The following is a 23,280-nucleotide window of genomic DNA, read 5'->3' as shown; positions in this document are numbered from 1 at the left end:
TTTCTTTCGTCAAAGTCTTCTGCCTTCCAAACTGAATCCAATCGGCATCTTGTATGGTTCCAATTGATTAAGATCCCTTCTGGCATTAACCATCTAAAGTTTATACCTTTTGCGATTAACTTTGTAGTCAAAAAGTGATATTTTCTTTGGGTGTCTCTTATTCTCTTAGAGATCTGCTTCAACACCACAATTTCTTTGTTTTTATATTGTAATGGTTCATCTCTAATTCTTCTCAGTATCTCATCTCTTATTGTTTTCTTTATAAATCTTCATATTTATTATCCATTGCAATTCTGAAATTTTGTAAGGCCTTCACTTTAGCCAGGCTGGATGCATTGCCCGCAGCAATTCTTTTTGGACATTGTACTTTATCATCAGTTATGTCCATGTGGTGAAGCCACATAGAAACTTTAAGCCACATGCTACTATGCTGTTCTCTATATAAGAACTCTAGACAAATCTAATCTGATGTTGAAGAAATATCTAGGTAGGGAGTGTGATTTCTTCTTAATGTTACTACTTTCAGACAAGGACTTAAAAATATCTTCCAAAGTCTCTGTTTTGTGCTACCATCTGTGTAATATGCCACACCACTAACTAAATTTGGAACTTTTTATAATACTATAGTTAACAGGTAAACCAACAGCAAAGTTAAACTTCAAAACCCTTTGTTAACAATCTGTTATTGTAATTGAGTCATAGAAAGTCTACAAAGGTGATCTACCCCAAAACACCACAACCATTATCTCTGATCCATCCAGGATCAAATATCTTCATTTGGTTTCCTTAAATGAGATTTGCATCTCATTTCCCAGAGCCATAAGTCTTTGTTGTAAATCTCTCTGCAGCATCCATTGTTCAGGAAGTCTCTAAGCAAAAACACATAATTTCTTGTCAATTCTTGTCTAGTTAAATATAATAAATCCATTCTCCAATGTCAATTCCTCTTGCCAAGAAAGTCCAGTCCATCATTCATCAATTTCATTACTGTATCTCTGAATTTCTTGCATTCGTGCCACATTCAGCCTTTTCAACATAGCCTGCAATTCTCAGACCAGGCACCTTCACATCTGGCAGCACCAAACCAGATTCCAGTCCATCAGACTGCAAATCAAGTCCAACTGTTATTCTCTGCCTTTGCATAACTTACTGGGATTGATTCAAAACACTTGCTGACCCATCAATTTTTAATTAAAATTTTCAAATAAGGCTTGTAAATTAGAGCGCATTTTTTCAGAGGCTTCCCAGAGAGCTTTATTTCTTCTTGTAGGCATTGTAAAGACAAACAATTCTTTCTTTCAAGGACAAGAAAAGCTGATATACCATAACAAAACGTCCACAGAGAAAAGTTGAGATAAAATTTCCAAGAATAAAAAGTAATTAACAGAAAATGAATTTTCCCATCAAAAGTTAAAAAAAAATAGACCACAGCTTTTGAAAAACTAATAAAAACAAAATCCTTATAGTAACATCCAGTATAGTTGTAAATCAAATTGAATAGCTTTATCTACTGGAACGTGAGTTCTCTTGCTGCCAGCTTCCTTATAGCAAAAGTGAAAGTGGTTTAGAGTTCCAAAGTAAACAGTAAGAAAACCAAAAAAAAAGTTTATAAAAATACAGCAAGGGGTTATAGGATAGAATAGATCATCCTTCAACCAATCGGTTCAAATGTAGATCAAAAAGTAAGAAAAGCTTTACCGAGAATTGCAGTCATCAAGATTCCTCTTCTCCAAAGGTACACAATCATCTAAGGGTTGTCCTGGTCATTCCTAGTGTTCCCATTCAAATCTAGAGAGCATAAGCCTCCAAATAACCAGCTTTGGTGGCATAATCAGCTGTTGGCAGGAGAAAAAGATTGCCTGCTGCTCAGCACACCATCTTGAGGGAAGCATTAACAGTAATAGAACTGAAATGCTGAATGGCCAAACCATCAGGGGCCATAGAGATAAAGCCTACAAGTATCTGGGTATTTTGCAGCTGGATAACATTAAGCATGGAAAAATGCTGGCAGATAACACCCAGGGGGAGGGCCTTCTCAGTGGGTGCGCCTGCCCTCTGGAACCAGCTGCCCGTGGAGCTTAGGACTGCCCCCGACCTTCGATCATTTCGCCAAGACCTGGCTCTTCGAGCTTTCCGGCCCAGGCTGAGTTTTAATTGGGGTTTTAACTGGGGTTTTATATGTTTTATATTTTTTCAGGGATTTAGTTTAATCTTTTTAATTGTTCTTAATTTTTGTATTGATGTTTTTATGCCCTGTAAACCGCCCTGAGTCCTACGGGAAAGGGCGGTATATAAATTCAATAAAATTAAAAATTAAAATTAAAATTAAAATGTGATTAATAAAGAATATATCCAAAGAGTGAAAACATTTCTAAAGACAAATTTGAATGGTGACAACATCATCTAACGCATCAATACCTGGGCTATACCTGTAACAAGATACCTCCTGGGAGTATTAACGACACAAGATGAACTGGACAGTTTGGACTGGAAAACAAGAAAATGAATGGCTATGCACTATGCATTACATCCCTGTAATAATATTGATAGATTATAACTGCCCTGGAGAAATGGAGGGAGAGGTTTACTTCAAGTCCAAACAAACTGTTGAAGAAGAAAAGCATGCATTAGCTGATTATGTAAAAGACAGCCAAGAAGAAATATTGATGCAAGTTAAAAATTGGAACTTACTGAATATACAGGAAAGAAAGCATGAATAGTGAAGTAATGTAATAAAAACACTAATAAAATTCTGCCAAGGAAAAGCTTTACATGGTCAATTTCTACAAAAGATTGAGGGGAAAGTGGATAAATATTGCCCTGTTCACCGCCCTGAGTCCTTCGGGAGAAGGGCGGTATACAAATTAAATTATTAAATTATTAAATTATTAAATTATTAAAGATAAAACCTGGCAATGGTTTACAAATGGAACATTAAAAAAAGAAACAGAAGGCTTGATTTTGGCTGCTCAAGACCAGTATTTTAAACAATGTAATCAAGGACAAAAATGAAAAATTGTCAAATGATTCAAAGTGCAGATTGTGCAAGGTAGCAGAAGGAACAGTAGATCATATACTCAGCTCGTGCAAGAAGATCGCACAGACTGATTATAAACAACAAAGCACAGTCACCAAAATTATTCATTGGAACTTCTGTAAAAATTATCATGTGCCAATAATGAAAAATTGGTGGGAACATATAGTTGAAAAAGTAGTAGAAAATCAAGCAGGTTAAAATGTTGTGGGATTTCCAAATATAAATTGATAAAGTCTTAACTCGTAACACACCAGATTTAACTGTGGTTGAAAACAAGTACATGTGGATAATTTATGTGGCAGGGGATAGTACAATAGAAGACAAAGAATTGGAGAGGATCACAAAGTATTAAGATCTTAAAATTGATGTTGAAAGATTATGGCATAAATCAGCCATGGTGGTCCCAGTGGTTATCACAAACACAGTGCCATACCAAAAAAACTTGGATGGCACTTAGAAAACCCACGCATTGACAAATTTTCCATCTGTGAATTACAAAAATCACAAAATACAAAATGCTTGGATCCACAAATATACTACACAAATGCATCATGGCATCCTAGATTCTTGGGAAGAACTTGATGCATATGAAGGCCAACACCAGCTAAAGAACTGGCAACTGTGATTTATGAAATGGTTGTGTATATAATAATAGTATAATAAAGTAACGGGAAGAAAGAAAAAAGTTAAATAGATAATAGTTTATGAGGAAAAGTTAAAAAAAATGCAGGAAGAGAAGGGAGAAGAAAAAATAGGAAAACTAGTAAGAGATTAACATTCAGGACTTTCAGAAGTATGTAAGAATAACAAAAGTTTTAGCCTAATGCAAGTAAACATTAGAACCATTACAAAGAAGGCAAAAATGATTTTTTTAAAAAGAGCTTAAAGAAGTCAGTTTTCTCAATTTTCATACTATAAATGTGAATGTAATAAATGATTTTCAATTATCATTTTATCACGATGTGTCCTTGACGAAAATCCACAGACAGCCAAAGGTACAAGTGACGTTGTTTATTCTTCATGCAACCAAACAGAAAGACTAAACCGGAACAAAGTCAGCGTTGGCAGCATCTTGCTCCAACGCCCTTTTATCGTCTAACCACTCCCTAACACCACCCTGCCAATGCAAACCAACATCTATCCGCAGGCCGATAAAGACCCCACCCTTTTCCCCCGTGCGCGCCTGCTCCATGCCCCGCGAAGCGCCCCCCACCAGGTAAGTCCGCCAGGTAACACGCAGTCCGGCCCCTAATCCCCTCTCTCCTGCCCCCCTATCCGTCTTATACACACCCCCACCGCCCGTGCCACACGACCCCCGCCTGAAAACCAACCCCCCGAGCCTGGTCAGCCGTCGCCCCGCATCCCCAGACAGGATTGGTAGAGACCCCACACCCACGGTGCCCAGCCCGGGCCTGGTGTCCACCACCTTCTCTATCGCCCTTTGCAGCGCTCGTCCCTTTCCCACCGTCCGCCGAACGTTGTAGCCATGTCCAGCACCATCTGTGGTGGTCCCGTTTAGCACGGCCGGCCATTTTGGGTGTCCTCTGACCTGCTTGCCGCGCTGGAGAACCAGCAGGCCATGCCGGAGGGCCTGCGGGGTGTCCTGACCGCGCAGACGTGGCCGTCAGCTGTTGGGCAGCTGCAGGAGTCCTCCCTGGCACGAAAGACCCGTCGGAAGCGCCTGGACGCTCGGGGACGTGCTGGGATGGCGTAGGCGTGGCGTGGTGGTTGTGGACCTGTCCCAAGATGAAGATGACGACACCCCCCTTCCCACCATATCGTAGGGCCCCACTTGTCTAACCATGTGAGTCCCAAGATCACCGCCTCTGTCATAGACGGGACCACAATAAAACACAACACCTCCCAATGGATTCCCATTTCCAGGCGGACTGGCTCTGTCACATGAGTCACAGGTGCCCCCCCAAGAAGAGACCCATCCACTTGTTGGAAACGGAGAGGGGTTCCCAACCGTTTTAACTCGATGCCTACCTCAGAAACAACTGCCTGGCTAATAAGACAGCGGGTACTACCTGAATCGATCAGTGCGGGATACTTCCCCCTCCGACCCGTCTGGGGGCTTACAAGCACTACCGGGACTGTGAAAGGGACCACTGGTGCACTTACCATGGGGTCGTCGTCCTGCTCCCCTGTACTATCATACGGCTTGGGTTCAACAGCAACTGGTGTCTCCAGCCTTGGCTGTGGTGGTGTCTTGGGTGTAACAGCCAACAACTGATGGGTGGCCCTCGACCGCTCCACCATTTTTCTAGCCGTAGCACCTCGCCCAGCCATGGCAGTTGGACCCGCACAGGGTGTTGGGAAGCGGGCATTCAGCAGCCCGATGTCCCAGCTGGTCACATCGGAAGCACCAGATGGCAGGCCTTGACGGTGGTACGGGTGGTTTCGCTGTTGTCGCCGGGGTTTCCGTTCCTCCTCCTTTGACTTGTCGGCTGACCTGCGAGGGCCGAACGTACTCTCCACTCGTCCCCTACACTCCTGTAGTCCGACGTCGAGCTCTACAGCAACTCGGAACCACTCCAGTAGCCTATTGGGGACACCACGGACAACACACGCCCTGCGCAGGGCTCCGTCCAGCCCCGCCTGGAAATGGTGTACCAATAAGCGTTCTGGCCACGACCGCAGCTTGCGAGCCACCCGCCGGAACTCGCTGACGTATTCCACCGTGGGCCTTACCCTGCTGTCTCAGCCCCACCACCTCCGCTTCAGCCCTATGTGTGCGGGCCACATCCTCGAACTGCATCCGCAGTGCTTCCAAAAAGAGTCCAACATCGGCCAGCTCCCTGGCATGTTCACTAAATAGGTTGGCAGCCCATGCCGCAGCCTCTCCCTAAAGACTCGCGGTGACAGCCACCACCATGGCCCACTGGGATGAGTAGGCCATCCCATACTGATCCAAGTGGTGTATGGTATGGCTCAGGAACATGGCTAGCCGGTCGGGATGTCCATCATATGACACTGGCAGGGGTGGAGGACCCCAGACCAGTCCCGGACCCCAGGGCCCCCCCTGAGGCCTGGGTCCTCCCACAACCGGCACCTGTTGTTGCCCAGCCGTTGGCCTGGTGGAACCGCCGTCTGCTGCCACCCAGATGTTTGGTCCGCTCTGACCCATTGCTACTGCGGGAGCTTGTGCAGATGATACGGGCCCCGAAGCCGTATGCTGACTTGGCGGGCCACGAAACCTCGGGCTGGCCAAACGGAACCTGGACTGGCCCGAGTGTACCGGCAACATCCCCTCCTGTGACCATCGTCTTGACTCGTGGTCTGGTGCAGTGGGCGACCAGGATGCTGGTTCTTGGCAACCGAATTCTCCAAACCGGTCCCTCAACACGTCCAATGTGTAACCCCCTGGTGCCGTCGAGTAACTCCACTCCTCGCCGTCCGCATCGGTCATCCGTTGCTCTCTCCAAGCCGACGCCGGGGCCCCCGGGTGTGATGACTTCCGATGAGCAAGGTCCATTTGGTCTAACGCAGGGCTAAACCACCACTCCCCGCTACGAGCCCGGGGTCCCATTTCCTGAACTCCATCACTATCAGACGGAGTGTGACCCCGAACCTTGGGCCTTGCTACGGGCTGGAGCTCCTCCAGTCCTGCTGGGTCCCGTGGTGCTGCAGCAGCTCCCACAGGCCCTTCTTCTGCAGTCGTCGGAGTAGGCCCTTGCAGTTCCTCTGCCATGCCACCCACTGAGGAAAGGGAGGTAATGACAAAAAGGAAACCAGGAACAACGCTGGCTTACTATCACGATGCGTCCTTGACGAAAATCCACAGACAGCCAAAGGTACGAGTGACGTTTATTCTTCATGCAACCAAACAGAAAGACTAAACCGGAACAAAGTCAGCGTTGGCAGCATCTTGCTCCAACGCCCTTTTATCGTCTAACCACTTCCTAACACCACCCTGCCAATGCAAACCAACATCCGTCCGCAGGCCGATAAAGACCCCACCCTTTTCCCCCGTGCGCGCCTGCCCCATGCCCTGCGAAGCGCCCCCCAACGCCAGGTAAGTCCGCCAGGTAACACGCAGTCTGGCCCCTAATTCCCTCTCTCCTGCCCCCCTATCCGTCTTATACATACCCCCACCGCCCGTGCTACACGACCCCCGCCTCAAAGCCAACCCCCCGAGCCCGGTCAGCCGTCGCTCCGCATCCCCAGACAGGATTGGTAGAGACCCCACGCCCACGGTGCCCACCCCGAGCCTGGTGTCCGCCACCTTCTCTATCGCCCTTTGCAGCGCTCGTCCCTTTCCCACCGTCCGCCGAATGTTGTAGCCATGTCCAGCACCATCTGTGGTGGTCCGCCGTCCCCGTTTAGCAGGGCCAGCTGTTTCGGGTCTCCTCTGACCTGCTTGCCGCGTTGAAGAACCAGCAGGCCATTCCGGAGGGCCTGCGGGGTGTCCTGACCACGCAGACGCGGCCGTCAGCTGTTGGGCAGCTGTAGGAGTCCTCCCTGGCACGAAAGACCCGTCGGAAGCGCCTGGACGCTCGGGGACATGCTGGGATGGCGAGATAGGCGTCGAACAGGCTGGTGCGTTTTCGGGTGGGCAGGGCGTCCCCTTGAAGTGTCGAGCCGGCGGGACCCGACACATTTGATAATTTCAGAACAGATGGCTCAAAATAGTCTATTCAAGTTGGAAAAATACCTATACTTCACACTACCTAAAGAGTTCTGAAATAATTGAAATAAATATTTCTACCTATGTTCTGAATGTGGATATCTAAAAAAAATACTATTAATCTGGTAGTTTCATTGAAAAGTCCTTTATCAAAAATTATAATCTACAAATAGCTAATAAATATTTCATTCCAAAATAAAGGTTATTGGCCCAAAACCTACTCTCTTGGTAAACCGTATAAAGATTAGCTAAAGGTAGATTTTAAGACAGATATTAGATGATATTAGTAGATATTAAATGATTTTACTTCGTACAGTATATAATTCCAGCATAAAACTGTGGACTATGAAACCACAAAAAATGAGACCTTGAGTCTGTGGAAGTTGGGGGATTAGATTCCAGAGAACATAGTTATACAGGTGAAACTCGAAAAATTAGAATATCGTGCAAAAGTTCATTTATTTCAGTAATGCAACTTAAAAAGGGAAACTAATATACGAGATAGACTCATTACATGCAAAGCAAGATAGTTCAAGCCGTGATTTGTCATAATTGTGATGATTATGGCATACAGCTCATGAAAACCCCAAATCCACAATCTCAGAAAATTAAAATATTACATGCAATCAATAAAACAAGGAGTGTACATAGAACAATATCGGACCTCTGAAAAGTATAAGCATGCATATGTACTCAGTACTTGGTTTGGGCCCCTTTTGCACCAATTACTGCCTCAATGCGGCGTGGCATGGAAGCTATCAGCCTGTGGCACTGCTGAGCTGTTATGGAAGACCAGGATGCTTCAATAGCAGCCTTCAGCTCTTCTGCATTGTTCGGTCTCATGTCTCTCATCTTTCTCTTGGCAATGCCCCATAGATTCTCTATGGGGTTCAGGTCAGGCGAGTTTGCTGGCCAATCAAGCACAGTAATCCCACGGTCATTGAACCAGGTTTTGGTGCTTTTGGCAGTGTGGGCAGGTGCCAAATCCTGCTGGAAAATGAAGTCAGCATCCCCATAAAGCTCATCTGCGGAAGGAAGCATGAAGTGCTCCAAAATCTCCTGGTAGACGGCTGCGTTGACCCTGGACTTAATGAAGCACAGTGGACCAACACCAGCAGATGACATGGCTCTCCAAATCAACACAGACTGTGGAAACTTCACACTGCCTCTCCTGGATTCTCCCGGACTTCTATGCACCTTCATTACACTAGCACGGACCTGTTCGCCCTCAGGGGTGCCCCCCTCTCCTGGGTGCGACCCGCCTTTTTTACCACCTCCAACCTCGATGAAGGGCCCGATTATTGGGACCCTGAGAGATGGCCAGGCAGGGGCAGGGGCCTCCAGCATAAATTTAATAAGGCCCCTGGTTAATTTTTTAGTAAATTTTTTGTGGGGTTAGGGAGGGGGGTGGGAGTGGGTTGTGGTTGTTCGGCTAAGGGGGGGTGGTCCAGCAACCGTTGCTCAGGCCAGGTCCGGGACTGATCGCGTGGGGGGAGAGCGGGGTGCGGTTGCCTCCGGGGCTCGGGAGCGGGTCGTGGGACTACCGATTCCCATGACGTTGGGGAATGGCAGCAGGTGTATGAACAGAGGGCCGCATCGATACCGGGAGGGTCATCTCCGCTACCTACAAGCGGTGAGGCGCTCTGAGCCTCTGTCTCTTCCCCGAGGTCCCGGGAGCGAGGATGTGCAGCTTCCTGAGCTCCGGCTGGTGTACCTGAATGCCAGGTCCGTTGCTAATAAGGCTCCCCTTGTCCGGGATCTAGTTGAAGATGAGCATGCGGACCTGGCTTACATCACGGAGACTTGGTTGGGCCCAGAGGGTGATGTTCCTTTGGTTGATCTTTGCCCACCAGGTTTCCGGGTGCTACACCGGCCTCGGGCTCATGGTAGGGGCGGGGGAGTGGCGGTAGTTATTAGGGAGACATGTCCGCGGGAGACCACCGTTCCCCAGATAGTCGGGTGTGAGTCTCTCTTTTTGAGATGTGGTCCTGGGGCGCAGTTGGGCTTGCTGCTTGTGTACCTTTCGCCTAGTCGCGCAGCGGCAGCCCTGCCTGAGCTACTCGATGTCCTCTCGGGGTTGGTGATTGAGTTCCCCAAACTTATAGTTTTGGGTGACTTCAATCTACCATCCCTGGGAGGATCATCTGAGTTAGCTCGGGAGTTCATGGCTTCCATGACGGCCATGGACCTGACGCAAGTAATTCTTGGACCGACTCATGAGGGAGGCCACACCCTTGACTTGGTTTTCTTATCTGGACGGTGGTTTGATGATCTTGGTGGGGGCTCTCCAACTGTTATGCCCCTGTCATGGACCGATCATCACCTCCTGCGAGCTCCATGGTTCTCCGCGGAGCTCCGGGAGATGAAGCGTCGGAGACGGGGCCTAGAGAGCCGTTGGAGGTCCAGCCGATCCGAATCCGACCGGTTGCGACTAAGAACCCACATTAGGTCTTATCTCGCAGCGATGAGAGCGGCGAGGTCTAATTACTTCTCCGCCCTCATCGCGTCCGCAGATAATCTCCCGGCCGCCCTGTTTAGGGTGACCCGCTCCCTCCTCAATCAGGAGGTGAGGGAGGAACCCTTGCAGGGTCGTGCTGAGGAATTTGGTCAATATCTGCTGGATAAAATCGCTCGGATTCGGACCGGTCTGGACTCCAACTGGGCAGAGTCTGACGATCAGGACACGGGCGGTCTTGTCGATGTTATCTGGGAGGAGTTTGATTCTGTGACCCCTGAGGAAGTGGACAGGATTATGGGGAAGTTGAGCTCCACCACATGTTTATTGGACCCGTGCCCTTCCTGGCTGGTTTGTGCAGCTCGGGAGGGGACACGAGGCTGGTTCCAGGCGGTTATATCTGCTTCTTTGAGTGAGGGTAATTTCCCCGCCGTCTTGAAGGAGGCGGTGGTGAGACCTCTCCTCAAGAAGCCTGCCTTGGACCCAGCTGTTTATTAAATAACTTTCGTCCGGTCTCCAACCTTCGCTTTCTTGCGAAGGTTGTTGAGAGTGTGGTGGCGCATCAGCTCCCTCTGGTCCTGGATGAAGCGGATTATCTAGACCTGTGCCAATCGGGTTTCAGGCCCGGGTACAGCATGGAGACGGCATTGGTCGCTCTGGTGAATGATCTCTGGAGGGCCCGGGACCGGGGATATTCCTCTGTCCTACTCCTATTAGACCTCTCGGCGGCTTTCGATACCATCGACCATGGTATCCTGTTGCGGCGTCTCAGGGGATTGGGAGTGGGAGGCACAGTTCTTTGGTGGTTCTCCTCCTATCTCCTGGGACGTTCGCAGCCGGTGTTCGCAGGAGGGCAGAGGTCGACCCCAAGGTCTCTCGTTTGTGGAGTTCCTCAGGGGTCGGTCCTCTCGCCTCTCCTGTTCAACATCTACATGAAACCGCTGGGTGAGATCATTCGTGGTTTTGGAGTTGGGTATCATCAGTACGCCGATGATACCCAGCTTTTCATTTCGACCCCAAACCACCCCAGTGATGCCCTCGACGTGATGTCCCGTTGCCTGGAGGCGGTTCGGGTCTGGATGGGGAGGAACAGACTTCAGCTCAACCCCGACAAGACAGAGTGGCTTTGCATACCTTCATCCCGGGTTTATTCGGATATTCCATCTCTTTCTATGGGGGGTGAATTATTACCCCCCGTAGATAGGGCTCGCAACTTGGGAGTCCTCCTAGATTCGCGGCTCACTCTGGAAGATCATATAGTAGCTGTGACTAGGGGGGCTTTCGCCCAGGTTCGCCTGGTGCGCCAGTTGCGGCCCTATCTAGACCGGGATGCCCTGTGTACGGTCACTCATGCGCTCGTGACCTCTCGTCTGGACTACTGCAATGCTCTCTACATGGGGCTTCCCTTGAAGACCACTTGGAGGCTTCAGCTGGTACAGAATGCAGCCGCGAGAGTTGTCTTGGGAGTCTCCCGGTACTCCCATGTTACACCTTTGCTCCGCGAGCTGCATTGGTTGCCAGTTGTCTTCCGGGTGAGATTCAAGGTTTTGGTAATGGTTTTTAAGGCCCTACATGGCATGGGTCCAGAGTACCTCGGGGACCACCTGCTGCCGGCGTCAACTTCCCTCCGCCCTGTGCGTTCCCACAGAGAGGGCCTCCTCAGGGTGCCTCCGGTCAGAGAATGTCGGCTGGTGGCCCCCAGGGGGAGGGCCTTCTCTGTGGGCGCTCCGGCTTTATGGAATCAGCTGCCGGTCGAGCTCGGGATGGCACCTGACCTTCGCTCCTTCCGACGCGGTCTGAAGACCCATCTTTTTGAACAAGCCGGCCTGGCCTGATGGGGATATGTTGGGGTTTTAATGGCGATTTTTATATTGTTATCAACTGTTTTAGCTGGGCTACTATTTAATTCTTTTTAATTTTTGTATCCTGTATTTTTATGTATGCCCTGTTCACCGCCCTGAGTCCTTCGGGAGAAGGGCGGTATACAAATACAATAAAACTGAACTAAACTGAACTAACACTGGACTTCAAGCATCTTGCAGTGTGTGCCTCTCTATTCTTCCTCCAGACTCTGGGTCCTTGGTTTCCAAATGAGATGCAAAAGTTGCTCTCATCAGAAAAGAGGACTTTGGACCACTGAGCAACAGACCAGGTCTGTTTTGCTTTAGCCCAGGTAAGACGCTTCTGACGTTGTTTGTTGTTCAGGAGTGGCTTGACAAGAGGAATATGACATTTGAAGCCCATGTCCAGGATCCGTCTGTGTGTGGTGGCTCTTGATGCACTGACTCCAGCCTCAGTCCACTCCTTGTGAAAGTCCCCAACACTTTTGAATGGCCTTTTCCTGACAATCCTCTCCAGGCTGCGGTCATCCCTGCTGCTTGTGCACCTTTTTCTTCCACACTTTTCCCTTCCACATAACTTTCTATTAATGTGCTTTGATACAGCACTTGGGGAACATCCAACCTCTTTTGCAATTACCTTTTGAGGCTTTCCCTCCTTATGGAGGGTGTCAATGAGGGTTTTCTGCACAACTGTCAGTTCAGCAGTCTTCCCCATGATTGTGATTCCTACTGAACCAGACTGAGAGACCATTTAAAGGCTCAGGAACCCTTTGCAGGTGTTATGGCTTAATTAGCTGATTAGAGTGGGACACTTTGAGCCTAGAATATTGCACCTTTTCACAATATTCTAATTTACTGAGATTGTGGATTTGGGGGTTTTCATGAGCTGTAAGCCATAATCATCACAATTATGACAAATCACGGCTTGAACTATCTTGCTTTGCATGTAATGAGTCTATCTCATATATTAGTTTCCCCTTTTAAGTTGCATTACTGAAATAAATGAACTTTTGCACGATATTCTAATTTTTCGAGTTTCACCTGTAGCTTGATTACAGCAAAACTTGCTGGGGCAGTCCAATTGAGACAGCACATAGTTTCCTTACAACAATATCTATTTCTGGGGTAGCCATGTACAACAAAAACAACAGCAAAAACAATATTTTTAAAAACTTATTTAATTATGTATTATTTAACAAATGTATCATACAAATATATTGATAACAATAAGTATTTTTATGTACCTTAAAATGAAATTCAAATATCTTTATTATGGTCTTTGACAAGTCTTTACAATTTAAAATATAATGACAATGAATCATGCCCTTCATCCATGTAGCAACGTTGACAGACGCTACTTACCAAGGAAAATGTGTGAGTGTGGAATGTTGTAAGTACATAAAGACGGTTGAAGAAGAAAAATGAGCATTGGAAGAATATCTGAAGGATAGTGAAGAAGATGCACTAAAGCTAGTATATCAGGAAGGCTTACTGACTACTGGAGAAACCAAACTGGCCTACAAGAAAGACCAAATGAACAGAAAGGAACCATGGAAAGACAAAGTATTACATGGCCAGTACATTTAAAAAAAAGCAGGGAAAGCAGATAAGACCTGGCAATGGCTAAGAGCAGGAAAGTTGAAAAAAGACACAGAGGGGCTAATTCTGGTTGCACAAGACCAAGCTTTAAGAACAAATGCATACAAAGCAAGAATTGAGAAGACAGCAACAGATACCAAGTACTACTTCTACAAAGAATTTGAAGAAGCAGTGCATCACCTGGTTAGCTGCTGCAAGAAGATCACACAGACTGACTACAAACAACAGCATGACAAAGTAGCAACTATGGTGCATTGAAAGATCTGCAGGAAATACCATTTGCCGGCAAGCAAGAACTGGTGGGACCATAAAATAGAGAAAATCATAGAAAATGAAGAAACTAACGTGCTCCGGGACTTTAGACTTCAAACAGACAGGCACCTGCCACATAACTCCCCAGACTTAACAATTGTTGATAAGAAACACAAAAAAGTCTGGATAGTGGATGTAGCAGTACCTGGAGACAGCAGAAGAGAAGAGAAAGAACTGGAGAAGATAACAAAATACAAAGATCTGCAAATAGAAGTAGAATGACTGTGGCAAAGGCAAGCAAGTGTAGTACCAATAGTCATAGACGCCTTGGGTGCAATCCCAAAACAACTGGAGCACCACTTGAACACCACTGGCATTGACAAATTCACCATCAGTCAATTGCAAAAGGCAACTTTACTTGGAACAGTTTACATCCTGCAACAATATATATATAACACCATCAAACATCCACATCTGCCTATCCCAGGTCCATGAGAAGGAACTGATAGGTGGACAAAAATGCCAAATCCAGTCTGAACATCTGACTGACTGCAATGAACCAAAAATTACAGTAAAAAAAGGAACAGTTTAATACAACAATTAGTTGTTATGGGAGGGAAATAAGTAATGGGAAAATAAAAGAGCATATCTAAGTTAAAAAGTTTGCGCAGTTGTGTGATTTGGTAAAAATATTTGGTCACCTGATGTGTAAGTGTGGGGTTAGTGTCCCTTAAAATATAATGAACATCAAATTTATCTGCATGGCCCTTGTAGTTGGAGATGATTGGTGCAATCAAAGCACATCTTGGGGCATCGTAGGTACCATATGAGAACATGGGTGAGAGTTTCTATCTCCCTAGAACCACAAGGGCAAAGTTTCTAAATAAGGGGTCGAACAGGATCCTAACCAAGCTAGCTGACAACCTTGTCATCCAAAAGGTAGAGGAGGGAACTAGAGGAAAAGCTATACTGTGTCCTCATTTTACCAACCTTTTGGAAGGATGGAAGGCTGAGTCAACCTTGAGCTGGTGAGGATCAAACTCCTGGCACTGAGCTGAATTAGCTGAATAAGCCTGCAATACTGCATTCTAACCACTGCGCCACCACTCTGCATCAAGTGGGAGATCGAACAGGTTCCTGACCAACCTAGCTGGCAACTTTGTTATCGAAAAGGTAGAGGAGGGAAGTAGAGGGACTGCTATACTGGAACTAATTCTTACTAACAGAGAAGAAGTGATAGAGGGGGTTGAAGTTGCCAGAACTCTGGGTGAGAATGACACATCATATTGGAATTCAATATAATGCAAACACAAGAAACAGACCATAATCCAACCAGTTTCTAAAACTTTAAAAGAGCTGATTTTAACAAACTCAGAGCATGGGTAAGATTCCATGGTTGAAAAACATTAAGGAGAAAACAAGAAGCGTGGGAAACTGAAAAATATGATCATAAAAGCCCAGTCCATCATAATACCACTGCAAAAGGAAAACAATAAATCCAAGAAGAAACCAGCATGGTTGCACAAAGATCTCTCTGATAAACTGAAAGACAAAAAGGATAAGTACAAAAAAATGGAAAGAGGGACAGATTGTATCTCCTACTTTGTAACTGGGTTTTCCATCCTTCCCATCACTCTCTACCTCATTATGTTTTTCTTTTTTTCTTTCTTCTTTCTCTTTGCTCCCTACCTCCTTATATTATCTAGTGGTTTTTGCTTGGAATTAGGTTCTAAAAGTCATGAAGATTGCCCCCCCCCTCAATTTTAGTTCAAAGCCCTGTTGATAAGATGGGCCAGTCGTTTTCAGAACATATTCTTTCCAGTACTTGTGAGGTGCAGTCCATCCCTTGCGTGATGGATTACATCCCAGAGTTCTGAAGGAGCTGGCAGATGATACCTCAGAACCCTTCAACCATATAATTCAAAGATCCTGGAGCACTGGGGGAACTACCTGAGGATTGGAAAAGAGCTGATGTGGTTCCCATCTTCAAAACGGAAAAGAACAGATCCAGGAAACTACAGACCAGTCAGCCTGACATCAATACCTGGGAGGTTCCTGGAAAAGTTGATCAAAAACCAGATCTGCGAACATCTAGAAACAAAGTTATAACTAGAAGCCAGCACGGGTTTGTTAAAAACAGATCATACCAAACCAATCTTATTTCATTCTTTGACAAAGTGTCTAAATTAGTGGACCAGCAAAATGCTGTCAACATAGTATACTTAGACTTCAGTAAGACATTTGACAAAGTAGACTAGAAAAATGTGAGATAGACAGCATCACCACCAGGTGGATTTGTAACTGTCTTACAAACCGTACTCAATGAGTTGTCCTTAATGTTACTACATCTACATGGAGGGAAGTAAGCAGTGGGGTACCACAAGGTTCCGTCTTAGGCCCAGTACTGTTCAATATCTTCATAAATGACTTAGAGGAGGGAATAGAAGGGAAACTCATGAAATTTGCAGATGACACTAAGCTGGCAGGAATAGCCAACACCCAGAAGATAGGCTCAGGATCCAAATGGATCTTGACAAACTTGAACACTGGGCCCTATCCAACAAAATGAAATTTAATGTAGAGAAAAGTAAGGTTTCACACTTACGTAGGCAGAAAAAACCAAAGTTACAAGTACAGATTAGGTGAAACCTTGCTCAAAAGCAGTAACTGTGAGAGGGATCTTGGAGTCCTAGTGGACAATCACTTAAAATATGAGCCAGCAGTGTGCCACAGCAGCAAAAAAAGCTAATGGAATCCTTGGTTGCATAAACAGAAGGATAGAGTGAAGATCATGTGAAGTTCTAATACCGGTTTATAAAACCTTTGTAAGACCACATCTGGAATGCTGCATCCAGTTTTGTTCACCACATTATTAAAAAGATGTTGAGACTTTTGAAAGAGTGCAGAGAAGAGTGACAAAGATGATAAGGGGCCTGGAGGCTAAAACATAAGAACCATTGCAGGAACTGGGTATGGCTAGTCTAGAGAAAATAAGGACTAGGGGTCACATGATAGCAGTGTTCTAGTATTTGAGAGGCTCCCACAAAGAAAAGGGGTCAGCTTATTTTTCAAAGCACCAGAAGGCAAGACAGACAATGGATGGAAACTAATCAAGGAGAGAAGCAACCTGAAATTAAGGAGAAACTTCCTAACAGAACAATTAACCAGTGGAACAGCTTGCCTTCAGAAGTTGTAGGTGCTTCATCACTGGAGGTTTTTAAGACAAGATTGGGCAGCCACTTGTCTGAAATGGTATAGGGTTTCCTGCTTGAGCAGGGCATTTGACTAGAAGACCTCCAAGGTCCCTTCCAACTCTATTATTGTATTCAACATGTTCAAGTGCCAGTTTGGTCTAGTGGTTAAGGCACCAGGCTAGAAAGCAAGGAACTATGAGCTCAAGTCTGACCTTAGCCATGAAAGCCAGATGTGTAACCTTGTGCCAGTCACTCACTCTCATCCCAATTCATCTCACAGGTTTATTGTGGGGAAAATAGGAGGAGGAAGGTGTGTTGGATATGTTCGCCGCCTTGATTTATTTGTAAAAATAAGGTGGGGTATACTGTAAATAAATACATGGTGGGGCAGTGGGTAATGGTCTCTCACCGACAGCATTAAGGGCTTTGTAGTCCTGGATGGTTCTCAAGATTGGGTTTGCGGAACCTGGGTCTTGCTTCTTGGGTACAGAAAAGGTAGGTGCTGAAGCTGGTGATTTTGAAGTTCTGATAAAGCCCTTTTGCAGGTTGGAGTCCAAATACTGCTTCAAAATTGGCAGTTCCTTAGCTAACTCTTTTAGTACCACAAAGTGTAAAAGTACAGTAACTAAATTAGTAGATCAGGGAAATACTGTGGACATAGTTTACTTAGACGTCAGTAAGGCATTTAACAAACTAGACCACAACCTACTCTTTGGTAAGATAAAGAAATGTGGGATAAACAGCATTACCAACTGGCTGACCAACCGCACTCAATGTTTAATCCTCAATGAAAGAGCATCTAAATGGAGGAAACCTGCAGTGGGGTAGCTGAAGGTTCTGTCTGAGGCCCAGTACTGTTCAACAGCTTCATAAATGATTTAGACGAGGGGATAGAAGGGGAACTCATAAAATTTGCAGACGTCACCAAGCTGGGCGGATAGCTAACACTTGAGAAGATAGACTCAAGATTCAGAAGGATCTTGATAGACTTGAACACTAAGCCCTATCCAACAAAATGCAATTCAGTGGTGAGAAAACTAAGCTCTTACACTTAAGCAGGAAAAACCAAATGCACAGATATAGAATAGGTTAGAATAGAATAGGTACCTGGATCAATGGTAGTGACTGTGAGAGGGATCTAGGTGTCCTAATGGACCATCACTTAACTATGAGCCAGCAGTGTGCTGCAGCTGCCAAGCAGCCCAATGCAGTCCTAGGCTGCATCAACAGAGGGATAGTGTCAAGATCATGTGAAGTGATAGTACTCCTTTATACTGCATTGGTAAGACCACACTTAGAATACTGCGTCCTGTTCTAGTTACCACAATACAAAAAAGATGCTGAGACTCAAGAAAGTACACAGAGAAGAGCAACGAAGAACATAAGGGGTCTGGAAGCTAAACCATACAATATATTGACACAGGATTGAAAGCATATTTTGGAGTTTGCACAAAATTAAGTCCCATTGATATATTATTGAAAAATAAAATTCTTGTTATCACTCTCCAATGAACCAAATATAATGGTCAAAATACCTAGGTACTAATTAAATACATTATTTATTTGATGTAATTTAGGGATATGCAATCTTAAGTAGACTATAGAATCCCAAGTATAAATTTCCTTTTAAAATCATCGCAGAATTGTTCAAAAATTAAACAGATTAAGTATTTATGAAAAACAATACCAAGCAAATTGTCATATGAATGTGAATTTAAATATGTAATAATATAGGACTGTATATTAATTATTTGCCATTAAGTCATTGTCAATTTTTACTGAGCATACTGTAGGAGAAGGACTGGAAGAGCCAGGGGGAAGGAGGAAGAGAGGAATCGGCCTAGAATCACTACGTAGTCGCAAACGAACTAAGTCCATACCCCCTTGACTGCCATTCACCCTTATCTAACTCTGACCAAATGCTGATGGTTAGTTGAGAAGATTCCTGTGCATAGGCTTTTAGCAATAAATCAGTTAAATTGAACCTTCACGTGTGGACCTTGTCTTTCGCACCTGACAATAAAGATAGGTTTTCTCCATTATGATCTGTCCCTAATATGGTCTTTCAAGTCTTCCAATGGTGCACTCATCACCATCATAACAGAATTTTTCTATCTTACTGCTGGTTGTCCTTCTCTTTCTCTTCCACCTTTCCCAGCATTAGTCTTCTCCAAAGCATTGGGTCTTTGTGTAGTTTTTCTGAAGTGAAATAATTTGAGCTTTGTCTTTTGTGCCTTGAGTTAAAACTCAGGATTGATTTGTTTGATGATATTAATAGTACTTCTGTGTGTTTTAATTTCAGGTAAACCAGCTATAGCTCATAGAGACTTGAAATCAAAAAATATATTAGTAAAGAAAAATGGAACATGTTGCATTGCAGATTTAGGGCTGGGAGTGAGACACGATTCAGCTACAGATACAATAGATATTGCACCAAATCACAGAGTGGGAACAAAGAGGTAAATTGATGCTCTTTTACATAATCCAAACCTGAAGACATGCTAATAAGTACATGTTAAAGAGAGCAGTTATTCCTACAGCAGTTGGAGAAAGTCTGTTGAACCTATTAGAATCCTGCAGTAATGTGACCTATCATGTGATCAGAGCTTCTTCTAAGTTTTATTAACATAAAAAGAATCTCGTTGCAGGTTTCACAAACTTTCACTACTACATGAAAACCAGTATGATAATATGTACCTCATATTGAACTTGGATTTGGAATCTCAACTTCAGCATGGACTCATTTGAATGTTACTGCCTGTCATCCTAACTTATTGAATAAAAGTAATTAATAAAAGTTAAACATTGCTGCATGCTCACAAATGAGAGGAAATAATAAACTGCCTCATTCTTTCTTCCTTTACTCGCCTTCAGTAAGTGTTCTAGAACTGCTGAGCAGTGCCTTCTCTTTAAGTGTGAAGGTGTAAGTGATTTAAAGGTGACCCTCTTCTCCACAGAGTAATAAAATGGAGAAGAAAGATGTACCCTAATCTTTGGACTAGCATTTTTCAGTTATTCTTGGTAACCTGCTGATGTAATTTTTTAATCTTGGAAATTCTTGTAAATATAAATCAGGCATAAAGTTTCCATTTAAATTGGTATTGGCCTTGTTTTAACCAATGACAGATAAACTTCTATCCGAAATGTACTGTGCTACTTTAGCTTCCACATGAAATATTACATAGTAGCAGGCTTATAAAATTTAATTCCAGTCTAGTTTTCTCTGACAAATCAGTTTTCTTTATGGAAGAGTATTCTGTCAGAAAAAGACCTTCACCTGCAGTTTGATATAGTGAAATCCAATTATTTGTTCATTTAGTCTGTTGTCCATCTCTCAATGCCTTGTTTTGCCAGAAATCTTACGGCATACTCTAGTCAGTAACAGAATTAGAAGAACATAATGTTTATATATGAAGTAGCCATGCAAGGTGGCAGCAGATAGCCAAACCTGACTGATCTTAAAAAACTAAGCAGGGTCAGATATGCTTAATATCTGGGACTACCAGAGTTGTAGGCTAGAGTTGAAAATAACCCTAGAAAAACAAATTCACAAATCACTTTAGTGAGAAGAAAACATTATGAATTCACCCGGAGTAAAGCTTGACTCAGAAGACAACTGAGTTCACTTGACACTCCCTGAGGATCAACAATGTATGCAGCAAACCAGTGACGCCAAAATGATGATGCACATGGAATAATTACATCATACAAACAAGTACACAAACATGTATCTTGTGCCCCTTCTCCTCTACTATAGAGACAATACTCATTCCCTCCGATAGTTCAGAAATTCAGATTCATTCTTCATTTTTCACTATTTGCCAGTTTGTCTAGCCAGGTTGGTCTAGTGGTTAAGGCACCAGGCTAGAAAGCAGGAGACTGAGTTCAAGTCCCACCTTAGCCATGAAAGCCAGCTGGGTGACCTTGGACCAGTCACTCACACTCAGCCCAACCCACCACCTCACAGAGTTGTTGCTGTGGGGAAAATGGGAGGAGGAAGGAATATTAAGTATGTTTACTACCTTGAGTTATTTGTAAAAATGGGATATAAATTAAATAAGGTGGGATATAAATTAAATGAGTTGTCTTTTTCAATCACTTTGCTTGGATACAGCTGAGTCTAGATTATATCTAAGAATCCAGTCATTTATTTTTCTTGTTTCATTCAGACTTTATATTTGATACAGGGCCAAGAGAACTTCAGAGTTCAGTTCCCTCCATCCCCTCATATTACTCAAGGGCCCAAAGAAATTTACTGAAGGAGGAATAGCACCACACCACACTAGGGCAGCCTCAAGAGTCTTCCTCTCTCCAATATTGGAGAAGGATTCACATTTTGATACAGATATGGGGTACTGAGTGTAGATTAATGAGAAGAAAAAATGAATTTCAACAACTGTAGAACCAGGCTGCAGCATAACAAAATTGACAAAAGTGAAGTGGGTCTGAATACTTTCTGAATGCACTGTATACTTCAATCAGTTGTTACTTTTTAGAATTGAATTGGCCAAGGGCTACAGCTGCTTATGATGGCTTTAAAAATAAAATGTAAATAATGTTCAAGCAACATTGCTTTATAAATAATATATATTTGTCTTTATATTCATAGGTACATGGCTCCTGAGGTACTTGATGATTCCATAAACATGAAACATTTTGAATCTTTCAAAAGAGCAGATATTTATGCAATGGGACTAGTTTTTTTTGAAATAGCTCGTCGATGTTCAATTGGTGGTAGGTACACATAGAAAAACAAATTAACTTCAACCAGTGGTAGAAATGAACCTTAATTGTGTATATGTTTATACACCTCAGGAATCCATGAAGATTATCAGTTACCATATTATGACCTTGTCCCTTCTGATCCTTCAGTAGAGGAAATGAGGAGAATCGTTTGTGAACAGAAGTTACGACCCAGTATTCCAAATAGATGGAAAAGCTGTGAGGTAAGTTCTTTTCTTTAGTTAAGTTTTACAATACTTTTAAAAATAAAGCAATATTTTTAAAAAAATCAATATTTTGATTTTAAAATTTGAATTAAAAGAACTATGTCAGGATTGTTCTGTTTAAGATTATGGACTCATACTTTGTATTTATGTATAAATGTGTTTAAAATGTTTTGGTTTGTGATACCAAATAATGACTCATGAACTATTTCCTGTTTTTTTTTTATTTGCAGGCATTACGTGTAATGGCCAAGATTATGAGAGAATGCTGGTATGCCAATGGTGCAGCTAGACTAACAGCTTTACGCATAAAGAAAACTATGTCACAACTCAGTGAGCAAGAAGGAATAAAAATGTGATTTTGAAAATATTCAAGAAAACATTTGAAAATCAATATGTGCACTTGGCTTGTATATTAAGAACTTTTCTACCTCACCGAGGGAACAGAAAAATATTGCTGTGTTTTATACAGGATAGGATAATCAGTTATTAGTCCAAGATTTATATAGATGCAGTTAACAGTTGTATAGGTTATCAATTATTTTTTGAAGGTCATATTGGTCTCTGTTATGTTGAAAACACAAAGAACAAGCTTGAGAGTGAAACTTGTGCATGCTGTGCATGGCACTGAAGGACAGTATGAAAGATATGTTCATGATGGTACACTGCATATTGTCAAATTGATTGGTTTTGTTATTAAGACACTTATTGAATACCTTTCATTGAAACTTACATAGGTGACCTCATTTCATCTGGAATATACATACACAATTTATGCAATACTTTGTATTATATGTCTGTCTTTTACATCAAATAATGACTTGCCTTTAAAATCATTGTACTGTATCAGTGCCAGTTTTGAATTTTCTTAATGTAAATCATTAGGGTATAGAGTATTTGGTCCTTGTAAAATAACACTAAATCTGCATTCCTCAACCTGCTGTCTTCTACATACTTTGATATTACCGTACTAAATTCCTGAATTTCCCAGACAGCATTGTCAGGGTCCTACTAGTTGGGAATCCTAACATACAGGATGGCACCAGGCTACATTAAATAATATGATCATTGGCTACAAGATGATTTCACACTCATACATAAATTTCTTTTTATCAAATGCTCTTACTTTCTAGAAAATAGGAACTAAAGTATGGACATTAATTCTGTGCTATTCCTACATTTTATATATCACAATGAACATGGGTGTCAATTATAGAACTCTTAAAAAGAGCTTTACTTGTAAAAAGACTTGGATATTTTTAAATTCAGTATGAACACTTAACCTGTTAATATAAGTTGTACTTCTTCAATATTCTATGTCAGAAA

The 23,280-nt window shown here is 43.6% G+C and overlaps 1 protein-coding gene across 5 annotated transcripts in view; it reads left to right on the top strand.

Moving 5' to 3' along the window:
- The window catches only part of LOC308676152 (TGF-beta receptor type-1), a 47,216-nt gene extending 24,326 nt beyond the window's left edge, over positions 1–22,890 (top strand). For 3 of the 5 annotated variants that reach the window (XM_081341901.1, XM_081341899.1, XM_081341897.1), the window contains 4 exons: positions 19,311–19,467; positions 21,618–21,742; positions 21,824–21,954; positions 22,188–22,890. In XM_081341901.1, the coding sequence (XP_081198027.1) occupies positions 19,311–19,467; positions 21,618–21,742; positions 21,824–21,954; positions 22,188–22,313 (539 nt within the window). In that variant the 3' untranslated portion in view covers positions 22,314–22,890. Of the gene's footprint in view, positions 1–19,310; positions 19,468–19,656; positions 19,793–21,617; positions 21,743–21,823; positions 21,955–22,187 lie in introns of those variants that run through there. The other 2 variants (XM_081341898.1, XM_081341900.1) reach the window with 2 other exon arrangements.
- The last annotated feature ends 390 nt before the right edge of the window (positions 22,891–23,280 follow it).

The sequence above is a fragment of the Vipera berus genome, assembly GCF_964194415.1.
Source record: "Vipera berus genome assembly, chromosome: W".
NCBI classification, from domain to species: domain Eukaryota; kingdom Metazoa; phylum Chordata; class Lepidosauria; order Squamata; family Viperidae; genus Vipera; species Vipera berus.
Note: the sequence above shows the minus strand (reverse complement) of the source record. Positions and strands in the feature narration are given on the sequence as shown.